This window comes from Sabethes cyaneus, chromosome 1, assembly GCF_943734655.1.
Source record: "Sabethes cyaneus chromosome 1, idSabCyanKW18_F2, whole genome shotgun sequence".
Taxonomy (NCBI): Eukaryota; Metazoa; Arthropoda; class Insecta; order Diptera; family Culicidae; genus Sabethes; species Sabethes cyaneus.
The window spans coordinates 154951237-154974110 of NC_071353.1; the positions used below are offsets into that span (position 1 = coordinate 154951237).

Consider the following 22874-nt stretch of genomic DNA (forward strand, 5'->3'; position numbering starts at 1 on the left):
GAGCAGTGGAATCAAGCAGTTGAATCGAGCAGTTGAGTCGAGCGTCGAATCGAATAGTTCAGTCGAGGAGTTCAGTTAAGCAGTCCAGTCGAGCAATCAAATCAAGCAGTCTAATCGACCAGTCCAGTCGAGCAGTCTAGTCAACCAGTAGAGCAATCAAGCAGTCCAGTTTTTAGTTACCGATAAGCCTCTTATGACGTCCTGTCAAAGACCTGCTTTTCGGTACAGACATAAGCCTCTTATATAAATAGACTGTAACTAATCTGGCTAGAAGGATATACCTTTCACTTGGATTGAAGAGCTCATTGGTAGCTATCTCCAATTTTTTTTAAATTTTTTTGGAAAAAACTGTTTCACTGTAGACATCTTTTCCCTGTAGATCAAACGAAAAAACTTTTTTTTTCGTTGGGAAATTTGACTACTTTGTCCATTAATTTTACATTTTGTAGTAAACGAAAAAATACTAGAAGCTGCCTAAAACCAGTCAATAACTTCTATAAAACTCCTAACAAATTGAAAGCAACAGCTAATTTCTGGCGCAAAGACCGATCAAAATGGATGCACTTAAAAATATCGATATATAGGCTGTTGGGATATATATACATTGGGATATATATATATTGGGATATATTAGGATTGGATATATATTGGGTTGTTAAACGGCAGGTGCGACTCACACCCACGCTCTTTCGTTTGCCAGACGAATGTTTTACTGACTAAACTACTGCCGTACCCTTATATTAGGTAGTCTAACACCTAGTTTTATTCTTCCCTTTCTATCATTCTATCGGCGCATCACACTTGCCTCGGGCCTCGACGACGATCATAGGTTTTTTTAAAGATTGCTGTTTGTTTTTACCGCTGAGAAGATAGTTATCTACTCTGTCAGTGCGATAGTAACAGGCAGATCTGTTGCCGGACGTTGATACGGTAAGTTTAGTGATTTTACCACAACTGCAAAAAGAGTTTTGAACTGCAGTTTAGTCTAACTACTGGACTGGTCAAAATCATAAACACTGTTAAGAATTGCTAAAAATGTTTGTTTAAAAAAATTGCAAAAAAAGCCTTCGGTTTAAACGTCTTTTTTCGAAAGGCTTCACAAACGGCTATTAAAGTACATGACAGTTACGGGGCTAGTGCGACAATCCTACTGACTCTTTCTGGCAGCACCACCTAGCCGAGATTCGAACATACGACGACTGGCTTATTAGGCCAGGGGACCTCGAAACCAACTCGGCGGGAGAAAAATTTGCAAAAAACCACTGTAAAGTTTACTTAAAAATTGCTAATAAACTGCAAAAGCTACTAGAAATGCTAATACAAACGCTGAAAAACTGCTGAAAGCTTCGAAAACTTGCTGAAGCATACTTGAAAAATGATTAAAATATTTCCTCTAAAAACACATTTTAAAACCCGTGGCTAAAGAACTGATAAAACCGCTGATAAGATACCGTCAAATGGGGTAACTTGCAACAATTCTCAACTATGAGTGCAAGTAAAAATTTATATGCAGCACATTTGAGGACATTTAATCAATACGAAGTTATTAGGTCTAGGATAGAATAATTTCACATATCGAGAATAAATATGTGAATATTGGCTGTTGCAGGAATTCCAAACTAGTTTATTGGGGTAACTTGCAACAAGTATTATATTTTGGAATTGAATGAATTTAATGATTTGGTATGAGTTCCTGTTGACTTCAATATCTAAATGTTCCAAATCCGACTTGCGATTGTCCGATCTGACTTGCATTTGATTGTTGCGATTGTCCATGGAGTTAACTGTACCGAGCTTTTGACGTAGAACTACGTCTTTGATTTCTATATTGGGGTACACTTTAGAAAAACGAAAAGAGAACTCTAACTTGTGCCAAAAGTTAGCTTCGAAGTTTGGCTTTCCGGTAGATGCACTTGGTTTGAGCGTTTTACCTTTTATCAGACGGTCCACAAGGATCAGTGTTGGTCCCAATACTGTTTTCCTCCTACGTTGATGACCTTCCTTCCGCTGTTAGTCATTGTCAGGTTCACATGTTTGCTGACGAGTTCCAGCTATATTTTTATTGTCACAATCTTACGATCTAAGTAGGGGAATGTCGTCGTGGTTGGGCCACCTTTTGGCCTATAACGTCCGTTTCAAAAGGAATTTCTGAAATCTAAAAAAATCGTTGCAAAGGTCCGAGAATAAGGTATTCTTTTGGAAAACCTCGAACTGATTGCTTGAAAAATAGAAAACGTTGTCATGATCGGGTCATGTTGTACAGGTTGGGCCACCGCTTAAAATCCTAGAAATACGTATTGAAATTCTATATAGAGACATAAAAAGAATGAATTCTGGCCCATATGGCCATAGTTGCATTTTATGAATCAGTTCTCGAAACAAAGTTCAGTGGGCCTGGAAAACTTTTTTTGTAAGGTTTAGTCTCTGAATTCAGTACGCGAGTTTGAGGACACGACTGAAACTCACGATATTGTGAAAAGCCAGCTGTGACAGTAAGAAGTTTCATAATGCATAACAGAACCAGTCGTTTCAATGTTTCATAACAGAACCGTAGCGTGACCTTGTGACATCCTTGGAGAAGGCCCACACTTCCTTGTTTCTTAAATCAGTATTCCTTCCTATTTGATAAGAATTTAAACCACCAACTAGATTGTGAACCTAGACTAAATTTGGAACAAATTTTGGCACAGATTCGGACTAGATTTTGGAGCAGATTCTAAATCATATTTTGGATCAGATCACATTTTGGATTTGATCTGATATTCTGCATGGACCACATTTTTATGAGATTTCGGACCAGGTTTTGGATCAAATTTTGGACCAGATTCTGGAGCTGGACCAGGTTATAAACCAGATTTTGAACCACATTTTTAACTAAATTTGGGACTCAGATTCTTAACCGGCACTAGATTCCAGACCAGATCTGGGGTCACATTTTCATTAGATTTGGAACAGATTTTGGACAATATTTTGGATCACATTTTTAATCAAATGTTGGACCAGATTCTGGACCGGATATTCTGCACATTTTATATCAGATGGCATACTACCAACCAGATTTTGGATCAGATTTTGAGCCATATTCTGGACCTGGACCCCATTTTAGACCTGAACTAAATTGCAGACCACATTTATTTTATCGAATTTTGTAATAAATTTTGGGATTTAAAGTAGATTTTGAATTAGATTTTGAACCACATTTTGATTTTGGACCAGGAGCAGATTTTGGGCCACATTTTTAATCGGATTTTAAACCAGTAACCAGATTTTGGATCAGATTTTGAACTAGACTCAGGACTTGAACCATATTTTGGTCTATATCGTGGACCACATTTTTTATCAACTTTTGTTGCAAGTTTGGAATGGATTTGGCCGAGATTGTGGACCATGTTTTGGACTATTTTTCAATCAGATCTTGGACCCAATTTTTTTCAAGCGAGGGAACGCCAAGCGGAATGTTGGTAACGATGGGAAACGCTACATCGTAGTTCCGAAAAAGACCAAGACTGCAATCAACCAATTCAGGCGCCGATCACCAAACATATATATTAGAGATGTGTTGAAAAAAGGTGACATGTTCTGGACTACATGTGTTCAAAGTACGGAAGGCTCCGCTCCGAACCGGAATGACAAACAGAAAACCAAACTCGCGCAAGTAAGCTGTACAGGAAGTGGCTCACAAAACCTTTCTGCATTGTGACGAATGATGAAGCTTGCATCAACAACATGTTGCTACCTCTAAATTTACAGTTACCGAGAGGGAAGAATCTGTCGAAGTTCGCTAAAAAAGTTCTTTGTCTGACCAGCGATCTGTGACAGTGGCAAAATGAGTTAGCTGTTCATTATATCAAGAACCGTTAACGTACAATTTTAAAATGACGAACGCTTCCTGAAGTGGTTTTTGCCACAAGGAAAAAATTTTGGTTGAAAATCTTTAAGCAAGTTTATCCTACCATTGCCCTAAAGTTGGTGAAAGGAATGAAGACAAAGGTACGGGTGTTTGAGTTGAAAGAAGAGACTCGAAAAAGCAATAGCATCAAAACTTAAGCAGTACTTCTTACCAAAAAGTTTGAAGAGAACTGAATCTAAGGAAAACAATTTAAAATCTGTTTCCTTTGGTTACTTGTTTTTCGAATACAATCTCGAGAGAGTATGAGAAGCATTGCAAGCATAAGACAACCAACCGCCGTTGCTGTGTGTGTGACATTCTGCTACCTACACACTCGCGAACGCGCAGCCTCATATCGTCTTTCTGCATAGCCCACTCGCGAGTCAAATAACTCGTGGCCAACCTGTTGCTAAAAATGCTGAAAGCGCTGAAAATTTAAGTCCACTAAATTACTTCAAATTACAAAAAACTTTTTTTTTATTAAAAATGGAGGAGCGTTTGGTGAGGAAGAATGGATGTGGGGTTATTTACGTTTATATACTCCCTCCAATGGGGGCAAGACCGTCTACTTTCAGTACCTTACGAATTTCTGCTATTTTAAATTAAACACTGCAAGAATAAACTAATCGACTTCAAAAATTTTCTATGTGAATAATTTACATATTTTATTCGAGTTTTAGTTTTGCAATAAAATTGCTTTGAAAAACATCCGAATGTAGCTGTCAGTATACGATTTCTCATCTGGTGCTCGTCCAGATGATTGATATTTTAGTGAAAATCATTAACGAACCTTGTTTCATTTTTATTTTGAGTGCACCACAATTTAGTTCTGGAGAACTCTTTTGGTCCGTTTCATCACAGGGCCAAATGAAATATAGTATAAAATTTCAAAGAGATAGACGAGTGCTCTGTTTTACCCAGAACCGAGAGCTGATTTCAATTATCGTTGATATTTTGTCTTCCCTTTCACCAGCATTAGATTAAATTGTATTCCATTACTTTTTTCTTGACATGGTAACGTTAGCGAAAGAGAAAGTCATAATGTTTCTTCATTCATTCTAGTTGTAAAACAATTTGACACGAACCGAGAGCTGTCATTCGGTTAAATTCAGCTGAGCCAAATCTGGTTCGCAACTAGGAGAGAAATAATTTGTCTGATAAAACCAGAAAAATCCACGAAACAAATACATTACAGCAGCTTCCCGGTGTACCTATGTTCGTATTATGGATGATATATCACCACACATCGTATGGTTATTTTTCTTTTGCTGGTATTTTTTTTTTCACCAGAAAAAAGGAAGCAAACGCCGCTGCTCTCGGAATTCGGATTTCCTAATCATGATCGATCATTGAGTGATGTGAATACGGACGGACGAACGGACGGATGGCTGTGCTGTGCCAGTGCCATTGATTGATGCGCCTACTTTCGGCATAAGCACATGCGACGGAAAAAGAATGACAAAAGCAGCAAGCAGAACCAACCGTAGCATATTTCCGTTCTGCCGGAACCGTGGGGCTGCGATTGCTGTTTATGAAATCTGAAAATGAAAAACTTTAGCTAGAAATTGTGGATGCTTCATAAAACATTTTCTTTAAAAGTTAGAGAACTGCGCATTGCTGGTTGTAGAGACAAATTTGTGAAGAAATCGAAGCTAATTTCCAGTTGAAATCTAAGCTAATGTAAGTGAATTACAGTCTTTTTTGCATTAATAATTTCACTTTTCCATCTACTAATTACCTGTTTGGGACTTCAGTCTTGGGACTAACGGGAGCAAGTCGCGTACATTCTTGCGCTCCGTCAGAATACGGAAGTGAGGGTAACAAGTGCTCGCAAGATCAATGCTGCACGCAGCTTAAGGCAGCCAAAAATTACAGAGCTTAAACTCAAGAACGAGAATCTTACGAGAGAGGTATATTAAAGGAGGAAGGCAATATCTGATGACAGGTATTAACCATTAACTGTACTCCGTCTGCGGTCCCCCTTGTTCTTGCAATGACTAGCAATGTAGCCAAAAATGTTATGTACTGTAGACGGACAGCGTGGGTGCGTTCTATCGTGACTGGCAAGAAATTGCGCGTTGATAGGTCGACTCAATCATTCCCATCCTGATGGCCTGATTACGAAGCTAGTGGATAAGTTGTGCTTTAGATTAGATTAAAGAAGAGTATAGTAGAGTAGACTTAGACGAGACTAGACTAGATTAAACTAGAGTAAACTAGACTACACTAGACTAGACTGTGGACTGGACTGGACTGGACTGTCGACTGGACTGCCGACTGGACTGGACTGTCGACTGGACTGGACTGGACTGGACTGTAGACGGGACTTGACTGGACCGTGGACTGGACTGGACTAGACTGTGGACTGGACTGTGGACGGGATTTGACTGGACTGTGGACTGGACTGTACTGGACTCTGGACTGGACTGGACTAGACTGTAGACTGGACTGAACTGTGAACTGGATTGGGCTGGACTGTGGACTGCACTGGACTGAACTGGGTTGGACTGTGGACAGGACTGGACTGGACTGGATTGGACTCTGGACTGGACTGAACTGGACTAGACTGTGGATTGGTCTGCACTGGACTGGACTAGACTGTGGACTGGACTGGACTGGACTGGACTGTCGACTGGACTGTGGACTGGACTGTCGACTGGACTGTGGACTGGACTGTGGACTGGACTGTGGACTGGACTGCACTGGATTGTGGACTGGACTGAACTGGGCTGGACTGTGGACTCGTCTGGATTGTGGACTGGACTGGACTGGACTATGGACTGGACTGTGAACGAGACTGGACTGAACTCTCGACTGGACTGGACTCTGGACTAGACTGGACTCTGGACTCGACTGAACTGGACTGGACTGTGGATTGGTCTGCACTGGACTGGACTAGACTGTGGACTGGACTGGACTGGACTGGACTGTCGACTGGACTGTGGACTGAACTGTGGACTGGACTGTGGACTGGACTGCACTGGATTGTGGACTGGACTGAACTGGGCTGGACTGTGGACTCGTCTGGATTGTGGACTGGACTGGACTGTGGACGGGACTGGACTGGACTGTGGACTGGACTGGACTCTGGACTGGACTGGACTAGACTGTGGACTGGACTGGACTGGACTGTGGACTGGACTGTGGACTGGACTGTGGACTGGACTGTGGACTGGACTGTGGACTGAACTGGACTGGACTATGGACAGGTCTGGATTGTGGGCTGGATGGACTGTGAACGGGACTTGACTGGACTGTGGACTGGACTATGGACTGGACTGGACTATGGATTAGACTGCACTGGACTGGACTGTAGACGGGACTGGATTGGACTGTCGACTGGACTGAACTGTGGACTAGACTGGACTCTGGACTGAACTGGACTAGACTGTAGACTGGACTGAACTGTGAACTGGATTGGGCTGGACTGTGGACTGAACTGGGTTGGACTGTGGACTAGACGGGACTGAACTGGACTATGGACTGGACTGTGAACGAGACTGGACTGAACTCTCGACTGGACTGGACTCTGGACTGGACTTGACTGGACTGTGGACTGGACTGGACTCTGGATTGTACTGGACTAGACTGGACTAGACTGTGGACTGAACTGGACTGGACTATGGACAGGTCTGGATTGTGGGCTGGATGAACTGTGAACGGGACTTGACTGGACTGTGGACTGGACTATGGACTGGACTGGACAGTGGACTGGACTGGACTGGACTGGACTCTGGCTTAGACTGGACTCTGGACTGGACTGTGGATTGGACTGCACTGGACTGGACTGTAGACGGGACTGGATTGGACTGTCGACTGGACTGAACTGTGGACTGGACTGGACTCTAGACTGGACTGGACTAGACTGTAGACTGGACTGAACTGTGAACTGGATTGGGCTGGACTGTGGACTGAACTGGGTTGGACTGTGGACTAGACGGGACTGGACTGAACTGTAGACAGGTCTGGATTGTGGACTGCACTGGACTGGGCTGTGGACTGGACTGCACTGGATTGTGGACTGGACTGAACTATGGACTGAACTGGGCTGGACTATGGACACGTCTGGATTGTGGACTGGACTGGACTCTGGACTGGACTGGACTAGACTGTGGACTAGACGGGACTGGACTGGTCTGGACTGGACTGTGGACTGGACTGGACTGTGGACAGGACTGGATTGGGCTGGACTGTGGACAGGACTGGACTGGGCTGGACTGTGGACAGGACTACATTGTAGACTGGACTGGACTTTACTGGACTCTGGACTAGACTGGACTGTGGACTGAACTGGGCTGGACTGTGGACAGGACTACACTGTGGACTGGTCTGTGAATGGGACTGAATTGGACTGTGGACTGGACTTGACTGGACTGGACTAGACTTTGGACTGGACTATGGACTGCACTGGACTGGTTGATATCGGATAAACATGATCAATACATCGTAAAATATATCTACCGCGTATTGCTGCCTTGTGGTACGACGAGTCCCTTTACGTACCTTTGAAATAGTTGAATACAACATAAACAAGCGACAACAGGAACAATACAGGATTTTATAATGCTTCAACATAAATTGTGCCTACACTCACTCGGATAATCTATTTATATCTGTTCGTTCGTATTTTCCGTTGTTCTTTCTATTGTTTCGTATGTTTCCACCTTTCTGTTAGTTACTACACCAATCCATGTTATTCGCTCAAAGCGTGTTTGTCTCCGTATCTGTCTTTCCGCTTCCCAATCTTTCAAATGCTCACTAACAACCTTTAAAAAGCTAGCCGATCAGAACAATAAAATGCCAATACCTCTTCTTCCCTTTTCTTTTTTCTGCAAAACATTTTCTTCGATATTTTTTCCTCATGCTGCGCGTGCTTGTTCTCTATCACCATCCAACAAAAAATGATGAAAAATAAATAACCACGTAACAATCGGAATTGACTTAACCAAACTCAACCAAACACACACACACCGCGCCCACCAACCCAACACACACCCAACACATTCAAACACACGCAATCGCAGATTCGAGCAATCGTCCGCTGTTCCCGCAATGGTCGCATCACGTCTATCCGCAGTTTCTGCCTGGTTCGCATCCGAACCACCAGTCTGCGTCCTCGTCGTCACTGGCGGCTGCCGCAGCCGCTGCCGCCGCAGGACAAACGCCGGCATCGTCGCACATGTCCTCTTCGCTAACGCTCGGCTCGGTTCCGAACTCGGCCAATCTGCAGCTGATGCATCACGGCAGCAACAACACGATCACCTCTTCGTCCTCGCAGACGACTTCGTCGTCATCCTCCTCGGGGTTGATGCACGGCGGCAACAATAACAACAACAGCCTAATGGGTGCCGTACCGCACACCGGAATGAACGGACCGATGATTTCGCCGGTCGGAATCTACAACGGGAACACTAGCAACGGCTACCCGGCCGATATGGTTAACTGTTACGGCGGAACGCCAACCGGTCCGATCGGACATCATCATCTTCATCAACAGCAGCAGCAACAGATCCGACAATCGCAGCACAATCTGGTCAATAACAATTCCCTAACATCGCTCAGCCCGGGGGTCGGCGGCGGTGCTGGTGTCGGTCAGTACGGTCAGAGCCACCTACGAACCGCCGGTCGAACGCTGAACAATGGCCTGATCGGTCACCCCGCGACAGCGGCCGCCGTTAAACTGGGGAAAGGAATAAATAACGGTGATAGTCATGTTTATCATTGTAACGGTATGACAGGTATCGTGTTCTGTTCTGGGCACTACAACTGTACTCTGTGAACATTTAAGAAAAATCAAACCTTTTCAAGTTCCAATTTCTGTTTCTGTGTTTCTTTGAGTTTGTTGTTGACGAACACACTTTCTGTGGTTAGGACTCCTCACCCGCCCCACCCCCTTGTGCCCAGATCCCGATCCTCTCGTTCTCCGTTCTCCAAGGAAGTAAAATAAAAAATAAACAAACAAACAACTGAACTGCACCACAACCAAGTTTTGTTTCAATTAGCGTCTCGTCATCTGTTTGATTTTGTTTTCGGTTTTCCTGCGTTCCGATGAGACTTCCGTTTTCTGCGTTGCGTTGCGTTGGTTAGTCGGTTTTGTTATACTTTTGTGTGTGTGTACGCGTGTTTTGTTCTTTTCGTTTCGTTTCTTCGCATTAATTTTCGATCGATGATGATGCGTTCTGTTCTGTTTCTTGTTTTGGTGGCTTTAGGCTCTCTCTTATGTTGACCCAAAAATCAATTGGATCGATGACTTAGCATTGTGCCACGCAAAATCGAAAATCTACACAAATGATGTCCCTAGATAATCACCCTTAGAAGAATCATCCTCACATTGACCGCCACCACCACCCAGTTGGCGACGAGAAACACGGTCGTCGCCAAATGCTTGACGCACACTTGCACACTTGCACCGTAACGAATTTTAGCTTTAGTTTTTACTTAGAATTCTTTCTTTTCGTATAACTTTCGTACAGTTTTTCTCATTTAAAAAATTGCGCTTGTATTTGTGCAGGTAACTAACGTTTTTTTTTGTCTTTTATATTGTGCCGAACTCTTTCGTTCTGTTCCTATAGGAAACCGATCGCTACAGGACGGTGACTACGAGGTGATCGTGGTGGACGAGAACAACTCCTCCGTTATTGCCGATAACGATTCGCACTCGAGCGGACCGCTCTCGATCAAGGTAAGCGAATCTGATGAAACACGAGCAAATGTTATTCTTGTATCTATTTTTTCTAACTCCTTTCGAGCGGTAGATTTCTAACTGTTGTTGTTCAGTTGTAATTTTCGAATGATTTTAACATACATTTTGTGGCTCAGCCGTTGGATTACGTTTACGTTCTGCTGTCGATGTTTTCTATTAATTGTTTCCCGCCCTTTTTTCAGTAGTCAGTATGATGAATGTCTCCAAGCTAACGCATTGAATCTGCATGGTAATTTTGGATAGGGAAATACTAACAAGTTTAATGGTTTTTTTTCTATAAAACATTTCTTCCCCAAGTTGCCCTTTAGTGTTGCCGAAAACTTAAAAGATTTTGTCGAACAATGTAGTTTGATGGCAATAATCTGATTTCAAACTGAACAAGACCTTAAAATTATAAACTTGGGTAACTTGTTATCTAACAATTTTAGACAGTGGAGAGTGGAGGGATCTTGCCCGGACTTAAGACACAAAAAGGTACAAGGGAAAACAAAGCTTCGTGACTAAGTAGAGCGGGTCCAGTGAAACGTGCAATCGAAACGAATCTGACAGGATATAAATTATGTTGCCCTTGCAGAGGAATAACTTATACAAATACTTACCGTCCGGTATCGTTACCGGCTGGACATTGGAATGCTTGTAACGGTCAATTCCACAGTTCAGCAAGTCCTTAACTGTGAGACTAGGATCATTTTCCACACACTACTGTCAGTCTCCGCTACGTGGACTTGATAGACTCAAAAGTAGCAATCTTGCTCGATTGCCTGGGAATCGAAACAGTAACGCGCACAAGCAGTTTGTTTTGGTAAAATTTTAGAGTTTTGGGTGCGAGAAGTTAAATTTTCGCTGTTTTCCTAGAAAATAGGCAGGGGCAATATCATAAGGTTCGGTTCGGGTCAAATTAATTCCTTTTTTAGGACACCCCGAAACAAACTCGTTCCAGGATAAGTAGAAAATAACCAGTTATCAAATAGAAAAAACTACTTAACCGATATCGGATTCGCTGGGACGTGCTCTGGTGGTAGCACCAGAACAAAAAGAGTTCCTGTCTTTGTGCGTTGTTAGTAGCATACCACTCCATGATCAATTTTCCGTACTGGCAGGATGCTAAATCCGGCCAAAACGGCACGGAACAAGTGTATTGACAGCAGTAAACGCAGCGCAGTTGACGTTTTTCCAGAGATTGGAATTAAACTGAAAATGGAATTATTTTCAATCTCTCAGCCAAGTCACTGAAGTTGCTTTTTACGCGGTTTGTTTTTACGCGACTTTTTTTTACGCAAATTTCTCAACTTATGCGTTTTTTTTACGTGAATTTCGGAATTTACGCGGTTTTTCAATGCTTATTTTCTTTTTTCTATGTTCTATGTTCTGCTTATCATTTTCTTTTTTCAATTTCCAGTTCGCTTTTAAAATTTTCCTTTTCTATCTCCCGTTTTCTGTTCTTTCTTCTCCCGTCCTCTCTCGAAGCAAAACCATTGGTCCGTTTTTCTTTTCTTCTTTTGCTGTCCCATTTCCCATCTTATTTTATCCCACATTTTTCCTTTTATGTCCTATTTAAGTGCTTTTTCTTTCTTTCCTTGTTTTTTCTCTCTCGCTTTTTACTTTCTGTGCCGATAACCCCGCTTCTATTTTTTCGTTCTCAGCCGTTTCGTACTTCCCCTTATCATGTCCTGATTTTCCTTTTTTGTAACCTATTTTCCCTTCCGCTTTGTCCCTTCCCGTTTATCCTCCTGTTTTCATTCTTTTTCTCTAGAATTTCGTCTTTTGTTCTCGTTTCTTAATTTTCCAGCTGTCTCAATTTCTCCTTTTCTTTTTCTCTGATTGAAACCCCGTCTTTCTGCTTTGTTCTTTTTTCACTTTTTCTATCCAATTTGTCGCCATTTTCTTTTTTGATTTTCTCGTTTTCTTTATCGTTTTCCTTCTCTTCTTCTATTTTTTGTCTTTTCTCTTCTGTTCTCTATCCTTTTCTCATGTTTACTGTTTCAGTGTACCGTGTTTCTTCGTTTACTGTCCCATTTTTTCTTATTTTAATCCTGTTTTTCCTCTTGGTTTTCACTCAATTTTTTCCGGTTTTCGTCATTTCTCTTCCTTTTTTCTTGTTTTCGTTTCCAGTGCATGCCTTTTTTGAAGTCTTTCTATCTCATTCCCTTATCAACTTTCGTCCTCGTCTGTTTTTAAAAGCTTTTCGGCCACATTTATTCTCTTTGTGGCTGTCGTTTTTCCCTTTGTTATCTGGGTTTCTTCTTTTATTTCCAGTTTTTTGGTTCGTTTTTTTTGCTTTTTTTTCTCCTTTTATATCCTGTTTGTCTTCTTTTTCTTGTTTTCCTCGTTTCCTTTATCGGTTTTTTTTCCTCTCTCGTTAATTTTCTTTTTCCTTTTGATTTCTGTCACGTTGCTTTTCGTTTCCCCTCCCGTCTTCCGTCTATTTCCACTTCCGTCTTTTTTTACCTATCCAGTTTTGCACACTGTTCAGTCCTGATTTTCCTCCGGTTTTTCTGTTCCGTTTTCCGTCCTTTTTCTTCCAGTTTCCCTCATTTTAAGGCCCGTTTTTCCTGTTCTAGTTTCTTGTTCTGTCCAATTTGTTGTCCTTTTATTTCTTACTTTCCTCGTGTTCTTTTTCGTTTTTCCTACTTTTCTCTCATCTTCGTTTTCATTCCGTTATCTCTTGTTTCCTTTCCATATTTTCTCATTTTCAACCACGTTTCCACAAAGAAAAAAAAACAAATCCTTTTTATTCCGTTTGCTCTTTCTTTTAACAATAATTAAAATTAATAATTCTCTCTATTTTCTTCTTTCTTTTTGTTCTCGTTTCTTAATTTTCCGGCTTTCGTATTCTCTTCTCTCTTTATCTTTTACTCCTTCTCTATCCCGTTTGTTCCGTTATTTCTCGTTTTCCAATTTTTTTATTATCAAATATCAAAATGTCTTTTTTCTGATTTTCGGTTTCAATTTTTAAATCTGGTTCCAGTGTTATGTTTTTTACATGATTTATGACTCTATACGCGGTCATGACGTAAACTCTTTTTTGAGAGTGAACAAGGGTCTGGTACGAACAGTGATAAACTGGATGAACCAGAAAATTTCGATTTAAAGGCCAAAAATATATTGGCTCGTTCAATGGCAAATGGGGCTCGCACCCACGTTCTTTCTGTTGGTACCCGAATGTTTTTCTAACTAAACTACTGTCGCATCCTTATATTAGATAGTCCTTATTAGATTATTAGCTAACCTGGAGATCACTCCAGGCAGCACAGACTCTCCTCGACGACGATAATTATTGTTTGTATGATTGCTCTTTGTTTCTACCGCCGGGAAGATAGACTGTTTTTCTACTCTACTTTCTGTTGCCGGACATCGATACGGCAAGTCTAGTGTGTTCCGTTTTTTGCCGTTGAACAATCCTATATATATTTTCCTATATATCGAAATGTTCTAGTTCATTCAGCTTTATCATTCTTCGCATCAGACTAAATTTGATGGTCATTTTATCATGCTCATTCACCAGACTAAATTTAAAGTGAACACTTTTGAAACTTGTAGCTTTTTTAATGTACATTTACTTACAATATAATTGGCTGTTCAGAAATATTTCATGATCTCCATTGTAATGTGTAATGTATTTTGAAAGTGTTAAGAAAAATTGATGAAATCTGATCTCGCTGCTTTGAATTGGGTCCCCTTCCAGCCCGTTTGTTGCAATGCTGTTGTGGCGACCGATATATAACTAATTTTAGTCGTAATCCGGTTGCTTCAACTGCAACCAGCTGATTTTTTTTACAGAAAATGGATGACGTTGTAATGTCCGAGCTTATCAATTCGAGCCAATTTCGCTTTGAGGCATATCCCGGAGAATTGACGGAAAGAAGAGGTGGTGTTCACAGATAATTATATCCGCAACGAGTTTCTAAAGAGAACTGTTCTCCGTTACATGGAAATAAACATACTTACCAATTCCGCACATCACTGTGATAGTGACGTAAATTGAGAAATCAGTCAAATATCAGGCGACGGCACTTAGTGCTTTCCTTGATGTTGAAGGAGTCTTAGATTACATGTCCTTCGATTCAGTTATTACGGCTCTCTTTCAAAACGGAATCAACCACACTACAATGAGCTAGATTCAAGTAATTTTTTCGAGCAGAGAAATCACATGATTGGGGGAGTTACATGGGTCACGGTTTCGGTGTTTAAAGAATGTTCACAAGGAGTTCTCTCGCCCTCGCTTTGGACACCGGGGGCCGACATACTCCTTCACAGGATATTGCACAAAAAGATGGGGCACTAGATTACAACTATCTAGGTCAACTCCTTCAACGGGTATGAGCACTCGGTAAACTGTGTAGAGCAATATAACCAAATGCCCTTGTAGCGTACAAACAAATCCTCGCTGTTTCATCCGCACAGGGACTCGCGCGTGGTAACGCCGGCTCTGCGTACTGGCAAGATGCCAAAGCCGACAAAGCCCCGTATAGAATCAAAAAATTAAATAGAGTTTTCGATTTTAAGGCACTTTCGCGAGACTTCGGAGTGTGTAGTAACATGTCATGTCTTTCGCTAAAGAAGGTCAAATCTTTGAAAGCCGTCCCAACGTTTTGAAGCTGCTAACCGGTGAGATCAGCTCAAAGCTGTAATATTTATTGGCAATTTAGAGCAATGTTGCAAATCGAGCGAGCAGCAAACGATGCTCACACTCACGCGAGCGAGTATGAGAAGTATAGCACCCAACGTTTACGCCTCTGATGCAAGCGTTCGACAATTAGCCGCCGTTACTGTATGTAGACATTCTACTATCTATAAACTTGTAAACGTACAGCTCGTAGCGTCTTTCTGCATAACCTGCTCACGATGCAAACAACTCGTGCGCAGCCAGCTGCCCGTTTATTTTGTGCCCTTCAATCCGTATGGATGGTAGTACGAGCCCTTGCAATTGATCGTAATTAGCTGCACGGACTGCAATGACGTGCGAGAGCGACGACCGTGGCTGTTAGCTAGATACAAACTCGCAAAAACTCGTCGCAGTGCATGAATAAATATGAGCGAGACTCCGAAGTACGCGTGTGAGAAAATTAGACTATACAAGTACTATACAAGTGACTATTCACACACTGACAATTTCAGACCACGTCGAAGGATGTTCAAAAGAATCCGCTCATAGGAGGCAACATCCTCCCCTTCGTGTCGCTCGAACCTTGTTCGACGTTACACACTTCTTCAACTCATGCCTACACCACCGTATTTTAACGGTTGTCTAATCCGACTTCAGCATCATTAATAATGCCAAGAACTGCAAGTTTGCAAGCTAGTCTCTGAAACTCCAGATGAGGATGTCTCCACATCTGCGCGGCGTACTGCTCCGTCTTTTCTTGGGTACGTACGAACCGCACGCCCTCTGAGTTACTGATTTCGTAATCCCATCCTTGGCTATCAGAACAAAGCGCGTTTACTTTGATTGGTCTCACCTCTTGGAAACGTTTAGTCCGCCTCTATGACTTCTCTTTATAACCGCCTTTTCATCGACGGGAACCTTAGTCAACCGTCGAATACCACTCGAGCTGAGCACGAGAAAGTGATTCGGAGTCAATGATGCCTGCTCATCGTTATTCAGTGGCACATAAGTCAGTGATCGTGAGCTAACCAGTGTGAGCTGCTTCCAATAGCAACGTCATGAAATATATAAGGTAATAGGTGATAAAGGTAATGCTCCCAACGCTGTCTTCACTGACCGTACCATCGTCTCCCAACGTCCACCCATGCGAGGCTAGGGAGCCGAAGGATGGTTGAATCGCCATTTGATGTTCGCATCAGCTAACGTACTACTCATCGTCATGTTGATTTGTCGTATTTTACTTTCCAGCTCTCTAGTAGCGCCAACAAAGTTGGTGCCGTTGTATGTATATATTTTCTGTGGTGCTCCTCTACAGGAGACAAACTAAAGACTATTTCCAGGCGTGTTGCTCAAACATTGAGGCAAGTAAAGGCTGACACTCAGCACGTCCTGCCTCTAAAAAGCAGGGACCGAAATAGTCAATGCCTTTCAAATGTGAAAGTTCGTGTGAGACGGTTGGGATTATGTTCCCGCTTGACCATTAGGAAGATCTTAGAGTTGCAATTGGAGCAACGCACAAAACTCAAATACTGTTGGCCTTTGAAATAGCCTAATTAACTGGCGGAAGTAGCTACAGTAATGTTCCGATTTTGTCAGCTCCCGATTGTGTCAGCTTTTTATCCCATTTTTGTCAGCCCATAAATTTTGCTTAACTTTTTTTTTTGCTTTTGAACATGATTTATAATACTTTTCAGCCTCTTTGAAACTATTTTTTTTCTCTGAAGAGAGTTTTTGAATAAAATGATGCCTTCTTGCGAGTTATTCGGGGTCAAAATTAGGGTATTTTTCTAGTAAAACTTCTATAGTTCCTAAACAAGTAAAGATAGAGGTATACTATATTCAGCAATGTTGTGTATTTTTACTATTTGTACAACTTTGTAAAACAGGAAAAAATCATACAAAAACAGCTAAAATAGAAAAACTGATTTTAACGTTTTTTCATTTATGAGAAATAGGATTTTTCTATCTTTGCTGAAGAGATAGAAGGTTACTGTCTTCAGCAATTTTTTTTGTAATAATATTCTGAAAAGCTTTGCAGAACACATCAATGTGTTATATTGAAACTAAAGAAAAATAAATTTTTTTATTGCACTTTTAGGGGGATTAATCAAAATTTGAATTCCGCAGGACGATAGAACTTTTAATTTTAAGAAACTGTTCCAAAGGTTCCATAAACCTAAAACCAAGTTTTCCCGCTCAAAGCTAACGCGCCACCAAAAAAGGTTCTGGACCAGCGTACTGTGCCCGATTCATTGAGCTTTCGGTTTACCAATTGAGGGTTAAAGTTTTATTTTTAGTACAAGTCTTCGATATTGCAAGGTCTTAAGTCTTGAATTTTGAAAAAGCATTACTGTATTTGTTTTTATTTTTGGTCAGAAGTATTAAATTTGTCAAGTGATGCTGTATGGCTTGAAGAAGTTCCGCTTTTTACCGAATTCTCAATCTGCTCAATTTGTTGTTGAATGGATTTGTCAACAAACAAGATTGTAAAATTTCGTGTAATGAGCAACCACAAACAATTATAGAACTACCACTGCATTTTTTTTTCATGTGTGGACTCATTACTGCGACCAGTATAGTTGATCTATTATAATATCGCCCGGGTGTTTGCTGTATGACCTGCACTGCATTTCTTTTTGCTATAATCGCTATTGAGTGAGCGATATGCTTATTAAATTTTATGCGTGCTTGCGTGTATTGGGGTTTACCCTTCCTTCAAAGCTTAATCTACTTTACCCACTTATTCCTCGCTGCCAGCACTATCCCATATTATAGCCGTCCCTGGCGAGGACTCATTCGTACCTCTGACCAGTACACTTAACTATAGGAGGGACATTTGCACTGTCAAGAGGCTTCAGAGGGTAAATATAGAATTCAGCACGAAGGAAGGGTAAATGGAGGGGCCTGAGAATAAACCCATGCTAAAGTCACTTGACATCGAATGGCTTGATTCTACTAAGATTCGAACCCACGACCACTCGCTTGTCAAAGCAGACTCGGTAACCTTGAGGCTACGGAGCCCCCCACCACTGCATTTAGTTTATATTTTTTTAAAGATGAAGATAATCTAGTCATATTACTGTCAATGCAGCCATTTACTCTAATTGCAAACATTAAATCCGGTCGATATATGGTTTCTACAAGACGGCTCTACATGCTCCACAACACACAAAACAATGAACTAATTGGGAGGGGAGATAGTTGAGCACTTAATTTCTCTTTTTGTACCCGTAAACTGGTCGCCTAGACCGTATGACCAGAAACCCTTTGGATCACCTTTTATTATGTTACGTAAAGTCTTTCGGCGAATAACGATTGCAGCCGTGAGGAAAATCCACTTCAAGCCTAGTTGCGTCCAGTATTTTAACCCACAATATCAACCATATAGTGCTCTGAAATACGACCTTTATGGCTAAGTTTAAGGCTTGGAATGTCACCGTGCCACCATATTCTCCTGTATGACACATTTATAGCTGTCAGCCTCAGCCTTCAGGTCTCAGAGATATGACTTTCGCTATTTTTTTGATTATTACGAAATGACCCGTCGAGGACCTACTGGACTTTGGGATCGACCGGCTCGGGGAAACCAATGAATGTTCAGTCGATAAGAAAAATAAGGGAGGAAAAGAGGAGTAGAGAAAAATGAGACGAGAGAATGAAATGAAAGGAAGTGAGGGAAAATTCAGAAGACGAAAAAAACATCCGGGGAGGAAGGAGAGATTATAGTGAGGAGGAGGAGATGAGAGATGAAAGAAGGAGGAGGAAAGAGCGAATGGCGTGGACGAGAAGAGAGAGAATTGAGAGCAGGAGGAGGACAGAGAGAAGATTGAGAGGAGGAGAAAACGAATTCAAAAAATTAAAATATCCTGAACTTAATTTTTTAATTCTGAATTTTTTTTAATTGAATTTAGAGAGAGAGAGAGAGAGAGAGAGAGAGAGAGAGAGAGAGAGAGATTCAGAGATTCGAAGTCCTACCCGTCTTAGTTATAGTCAACCCCGCCTGGAAATGAATAATGAACTAACCTAGCACAAACATCTTTTACGCTTATTATTTTCACGAGACACATTAAAATCATACACTTCATGGCAGCTATTGAAAACCCAGCACATACTAAGCACTGGCTCGTGTAACTCATAGTTAGTCCTTGAATGACGGTTGACGAGAAAGGCGTGCAAATGAAGATTACGTCTTCTAGTGTTGATATCTAGGCGACTAGGCAATTCAGGATAATCGATATTTCCTTGAAGGAGATCGCCGACGCAACACGCCTTAGCCATATTGCACCTTCCTTCCGGCGGTTCTAAATTAATCAGCTTGCAACGGCTTTTGTAACTGACCAAACAATGGCGGAGTATTCCAGCATAGGACGAACCAGCGAGCAATATAGAGATTTTAAGCAATATACATCCTTGAAGCTTTTCGCAAAACGGAACAGAAATCCTAGTTGGCGAGGAAGCCCTGGATACAACGAAAGAAATGTGGTTCTTGAACGTTAGTTTCGAGTCAAGCAAGACTCCCAAGTCTTTAACAGTTGTTTACTGTACAGTACATTTTCAAATCGTCAGCATAAGATAATCTCGAACATTTAAGGATCATGTTCACGTCATTCATGTACAGCAGAAACAAGAACGGTTCCAAATGACTGCCTTGGGGAACGCCGGAAGTTGCCACCAAGGGTGACAAAACGTATCGCCGATTTTGATTGACATAGTTCTGCCGGTGAGATAGAAGCGAAGTCCAAGTCAGCAGATTGTCGTGAATGCCCAATTCGTGGTACTTAGAGATGGCTATCTCATGGTTTATACGGTCGAAAGCTGCAGGAAGGTCCGTATATATGGCGTCAACTTGATTCCCTTCTTGCATTGCACGGATGATGAAGGCGATTAAATTGGTTGTCGTTGAGCGCTTTGACATAAATCCATGCTGGTCAGGAGAGATGCAGTGTGAGCAATCTTGCATCAATTTTTCCAGAACGAATAGCTTAAATAGCTTAGAGACAGCACTTAAGGGAGCAAAACCACGGTAATTAGCAAAGATTCTTTTGCATCCCTTTTTGTACACAGGGAAAACAAAGGAATCCTTCCAGCACTCGGGAAAAATTTCCATCGTAATGATTTATTGAAAACCTTAGCTAAGGGTAATGCAAGAGTATTTAGACAGCGTTTCAAGACTATGGAAGGAATACAATATGGGTCGCATCCAGTTGAGGATTTCAAATGTTTCCCAGCAGAGATCACCACATCACTAGTTACGTTGAACGGGAAACTGGAAACGGTTAAGCGAGTAACGTTACTTGTGGTGGCCACAATGTCATGAGTATGGGCCAGTTCTCGTCAGAAAAAACGCTACTGAATTGCGTGCGAAACAAGTCGGCAATATCTACGACTGAATCCGCTACTTTAAGATTCTTTCCGTTGTTCGTTTACAAAGTTCCAAAACTTCTTGGGATTTGCTCTAAGACAGCTCTGCAGATGCGAATTATGGGCAATAAACAAACCGTTATTTAGGCGCTTGTAGTTGGAGTTAGCATGTGCATAGTCTACTTTGGTACGGTCCGTGCGATATTTGCAGTATTTGCTAAGGGCAGCTCTTTTCAGTCGTTTCAGGCGTTTAAGTTCCGAGTAAGACCATGCGGGCTTAGAAGGCTTGCGTATGAATTTTTTGGGTGTAAACTGATCGATGCAGTAAAGTTAACCTCGTGACTAGCGAGTAACGAATTCCAGTCCAAGTTAGCCAAAAAACTGTTTATAGCCTCAAAGTCTGCTCTGTAAAAGTTGTAATAGACGGTTTCAGCGTGGTCTAAGAAACAATATTCGGGTTTCAAATCCAGTGTCAACAATAGAGGTGGATGATGCCTGCAATGCTTGACGAGTGGTGTTGGGGTTTGTAGAATAGAACAACGTTGCCCTAATTCTTCGCTTACGAAACACAGATCAAGCGAACGGTTATTTGCAGTCAAAATGCCATTCAGCTGTCTCAGTCCGGCTGTTGAATATGAATCAAGCAAGGACAGTGAAGCTGGACGAAACGAAGAATGAGCAAAGTCATGAAAGCGGAAATTATTCGTATTGCTAAGCCACGAAACTGTGCTAAGGTTGAAATCGCCTACAATAATAATGTTATCATAAGCTTCCATTTGAGAGACAACCCATTCGAGGGAGAGTGCATGTTTGTCGATTACGCTGCTGTCATTGATGCGGTCAGGTGGAAAATATACGACACAGATAAAAACTGTTCCAGATTGAGTCGATATCGCTACCCACAGATGCTCGACCGTCGCTATCTCGGGAGGTTTCAATTGCCAGGATTTGATGCAGGAGCGCACGGCCAAAAGAACTCCGCCGCCAGAGCTTTTGTTACTATTTAAGGCTGTCCGATCGTGCCGATAAACCGAGTACGTGTCGTCGTGTTTTAGGTTACGACTGATACCGACTTTAAAGGAGACTTATCTTAACGTAGAAAGGTCTGTACCTTTGGGTACCAGTTTTACCACTTTAAGCTTTGTACTAGAATCAAGATCCAAACTGTCCTGCACAAACGCCAACATATCATCCACTGAAGTATTAGGATGAAAAGATAAATCCAAAAGAGGTCGTCAACGATACTATATTGTTACAGAAAGATTGCCACTTTTATATGCTGGCAGTTTCAAAACCTTCCGGACTATCAATGCTCCCTCCCAAAGACGACTGTTGAGTTGCTACAATAAGTCATTGATAAGTTTTACGACCAGGGTTAACGTAATTTTCTGGATTATACGCGTGGCGAAATGCTCTGTAATGGGGGGTATCTGAAGCCTGGAGTAGATTAAATAAGGTATAGATATAAACCTCTGCAGTAAAATTAGAACAAAACTGAAACAATATTGAAGCAAGCTGAAAGTAAATCTTGAAAAAATAAATTGAAATTTCAGCAAAATTAACATGAAGTTTAACCAATACAATATGATTGCAAATAACTTAAGTTCACTAATTTGAAGATTTGGGCAAATAAAGTAAAGGATATGATGTATGAAATATTACAACAATTGGGCACGCCAATTTTGTTCAAATTTTTCTCTTGATTATGTCCTACGTTTCTTCCAAAATTTATAATGCATGACCTAAAATTTAAAAGTTGGGGTGCGTTTCCATTCAGATAACGCCCGTAGAATTAGTATACTCTCAAGAAACAATTTAGGTTTTGTAATACACTTATAATGGTTCTGGTGACTAAAATGAGTCACGAAAACCATGATAAGAGTACAATAAAACTAAAATTGCTGATTCAGTTGATTGTTTGTCGTTTCTAACGTTATTAACTCTCCAGTAGTGTATAATTTCTTCATTGTATTACCGTATTTTTTTGTAATGTTTGAACTTTTGTTGCTGGCTATAAAAAATGCATGTACTTTTCTCGATTTCAACCGATTTTTATAACACACGTGACGCGGGGGTATGTATTACTGTATGAACACGGAACGTGGCGCAGGCATCAACCTCGATTTACGGGTCGTCAACCGCCCCCGGAAGCCCAAATACAACCACCACTAACACTAGGTATCCGGCTGCAACTACCACTATCACTACCACTAGCATAAGTACGATCCAAGATCAACCTCTCTCGCCGAAGATCGATCGACGGTCGTCGACGCAAGACCGGCCAGCTGCCGCCGTCAAGCAGACGAAGGTAACAA

At 41.5% G+C, this 22874-nt stretch overlaps 1 protein-coding gene across 4 annotated transcripts in view; it reads left to right on the forward strand.

Annotated features, from left to right (window-relative positions):
- LOC128732471 (neurobeachin) overlaps nt 1-22874 on the forward strand; it is a 306950-nt gene that overhangs the window by 260634 nt on the left and 23442 nt on the right. For 2 of the 4 annotated variants that reach the window (XM_053825722.1, XM_053825723.1), the window contains exons 16-17: nt 10462-10571; nt 22670-22867. In XM_053825722.1, coding sequence (XP_053681697.1) covers nt 10462-10571; nt 22670-22867 — 308 coding nt within the window. The remainder of the gene's footprint in view (nt 1-10461; nt 10572-22669; nt 22868-22874) is intronic. The other 2 variants (XM_053825724.1, XM_053825725.1) reach the window with 1 other exon arrangement.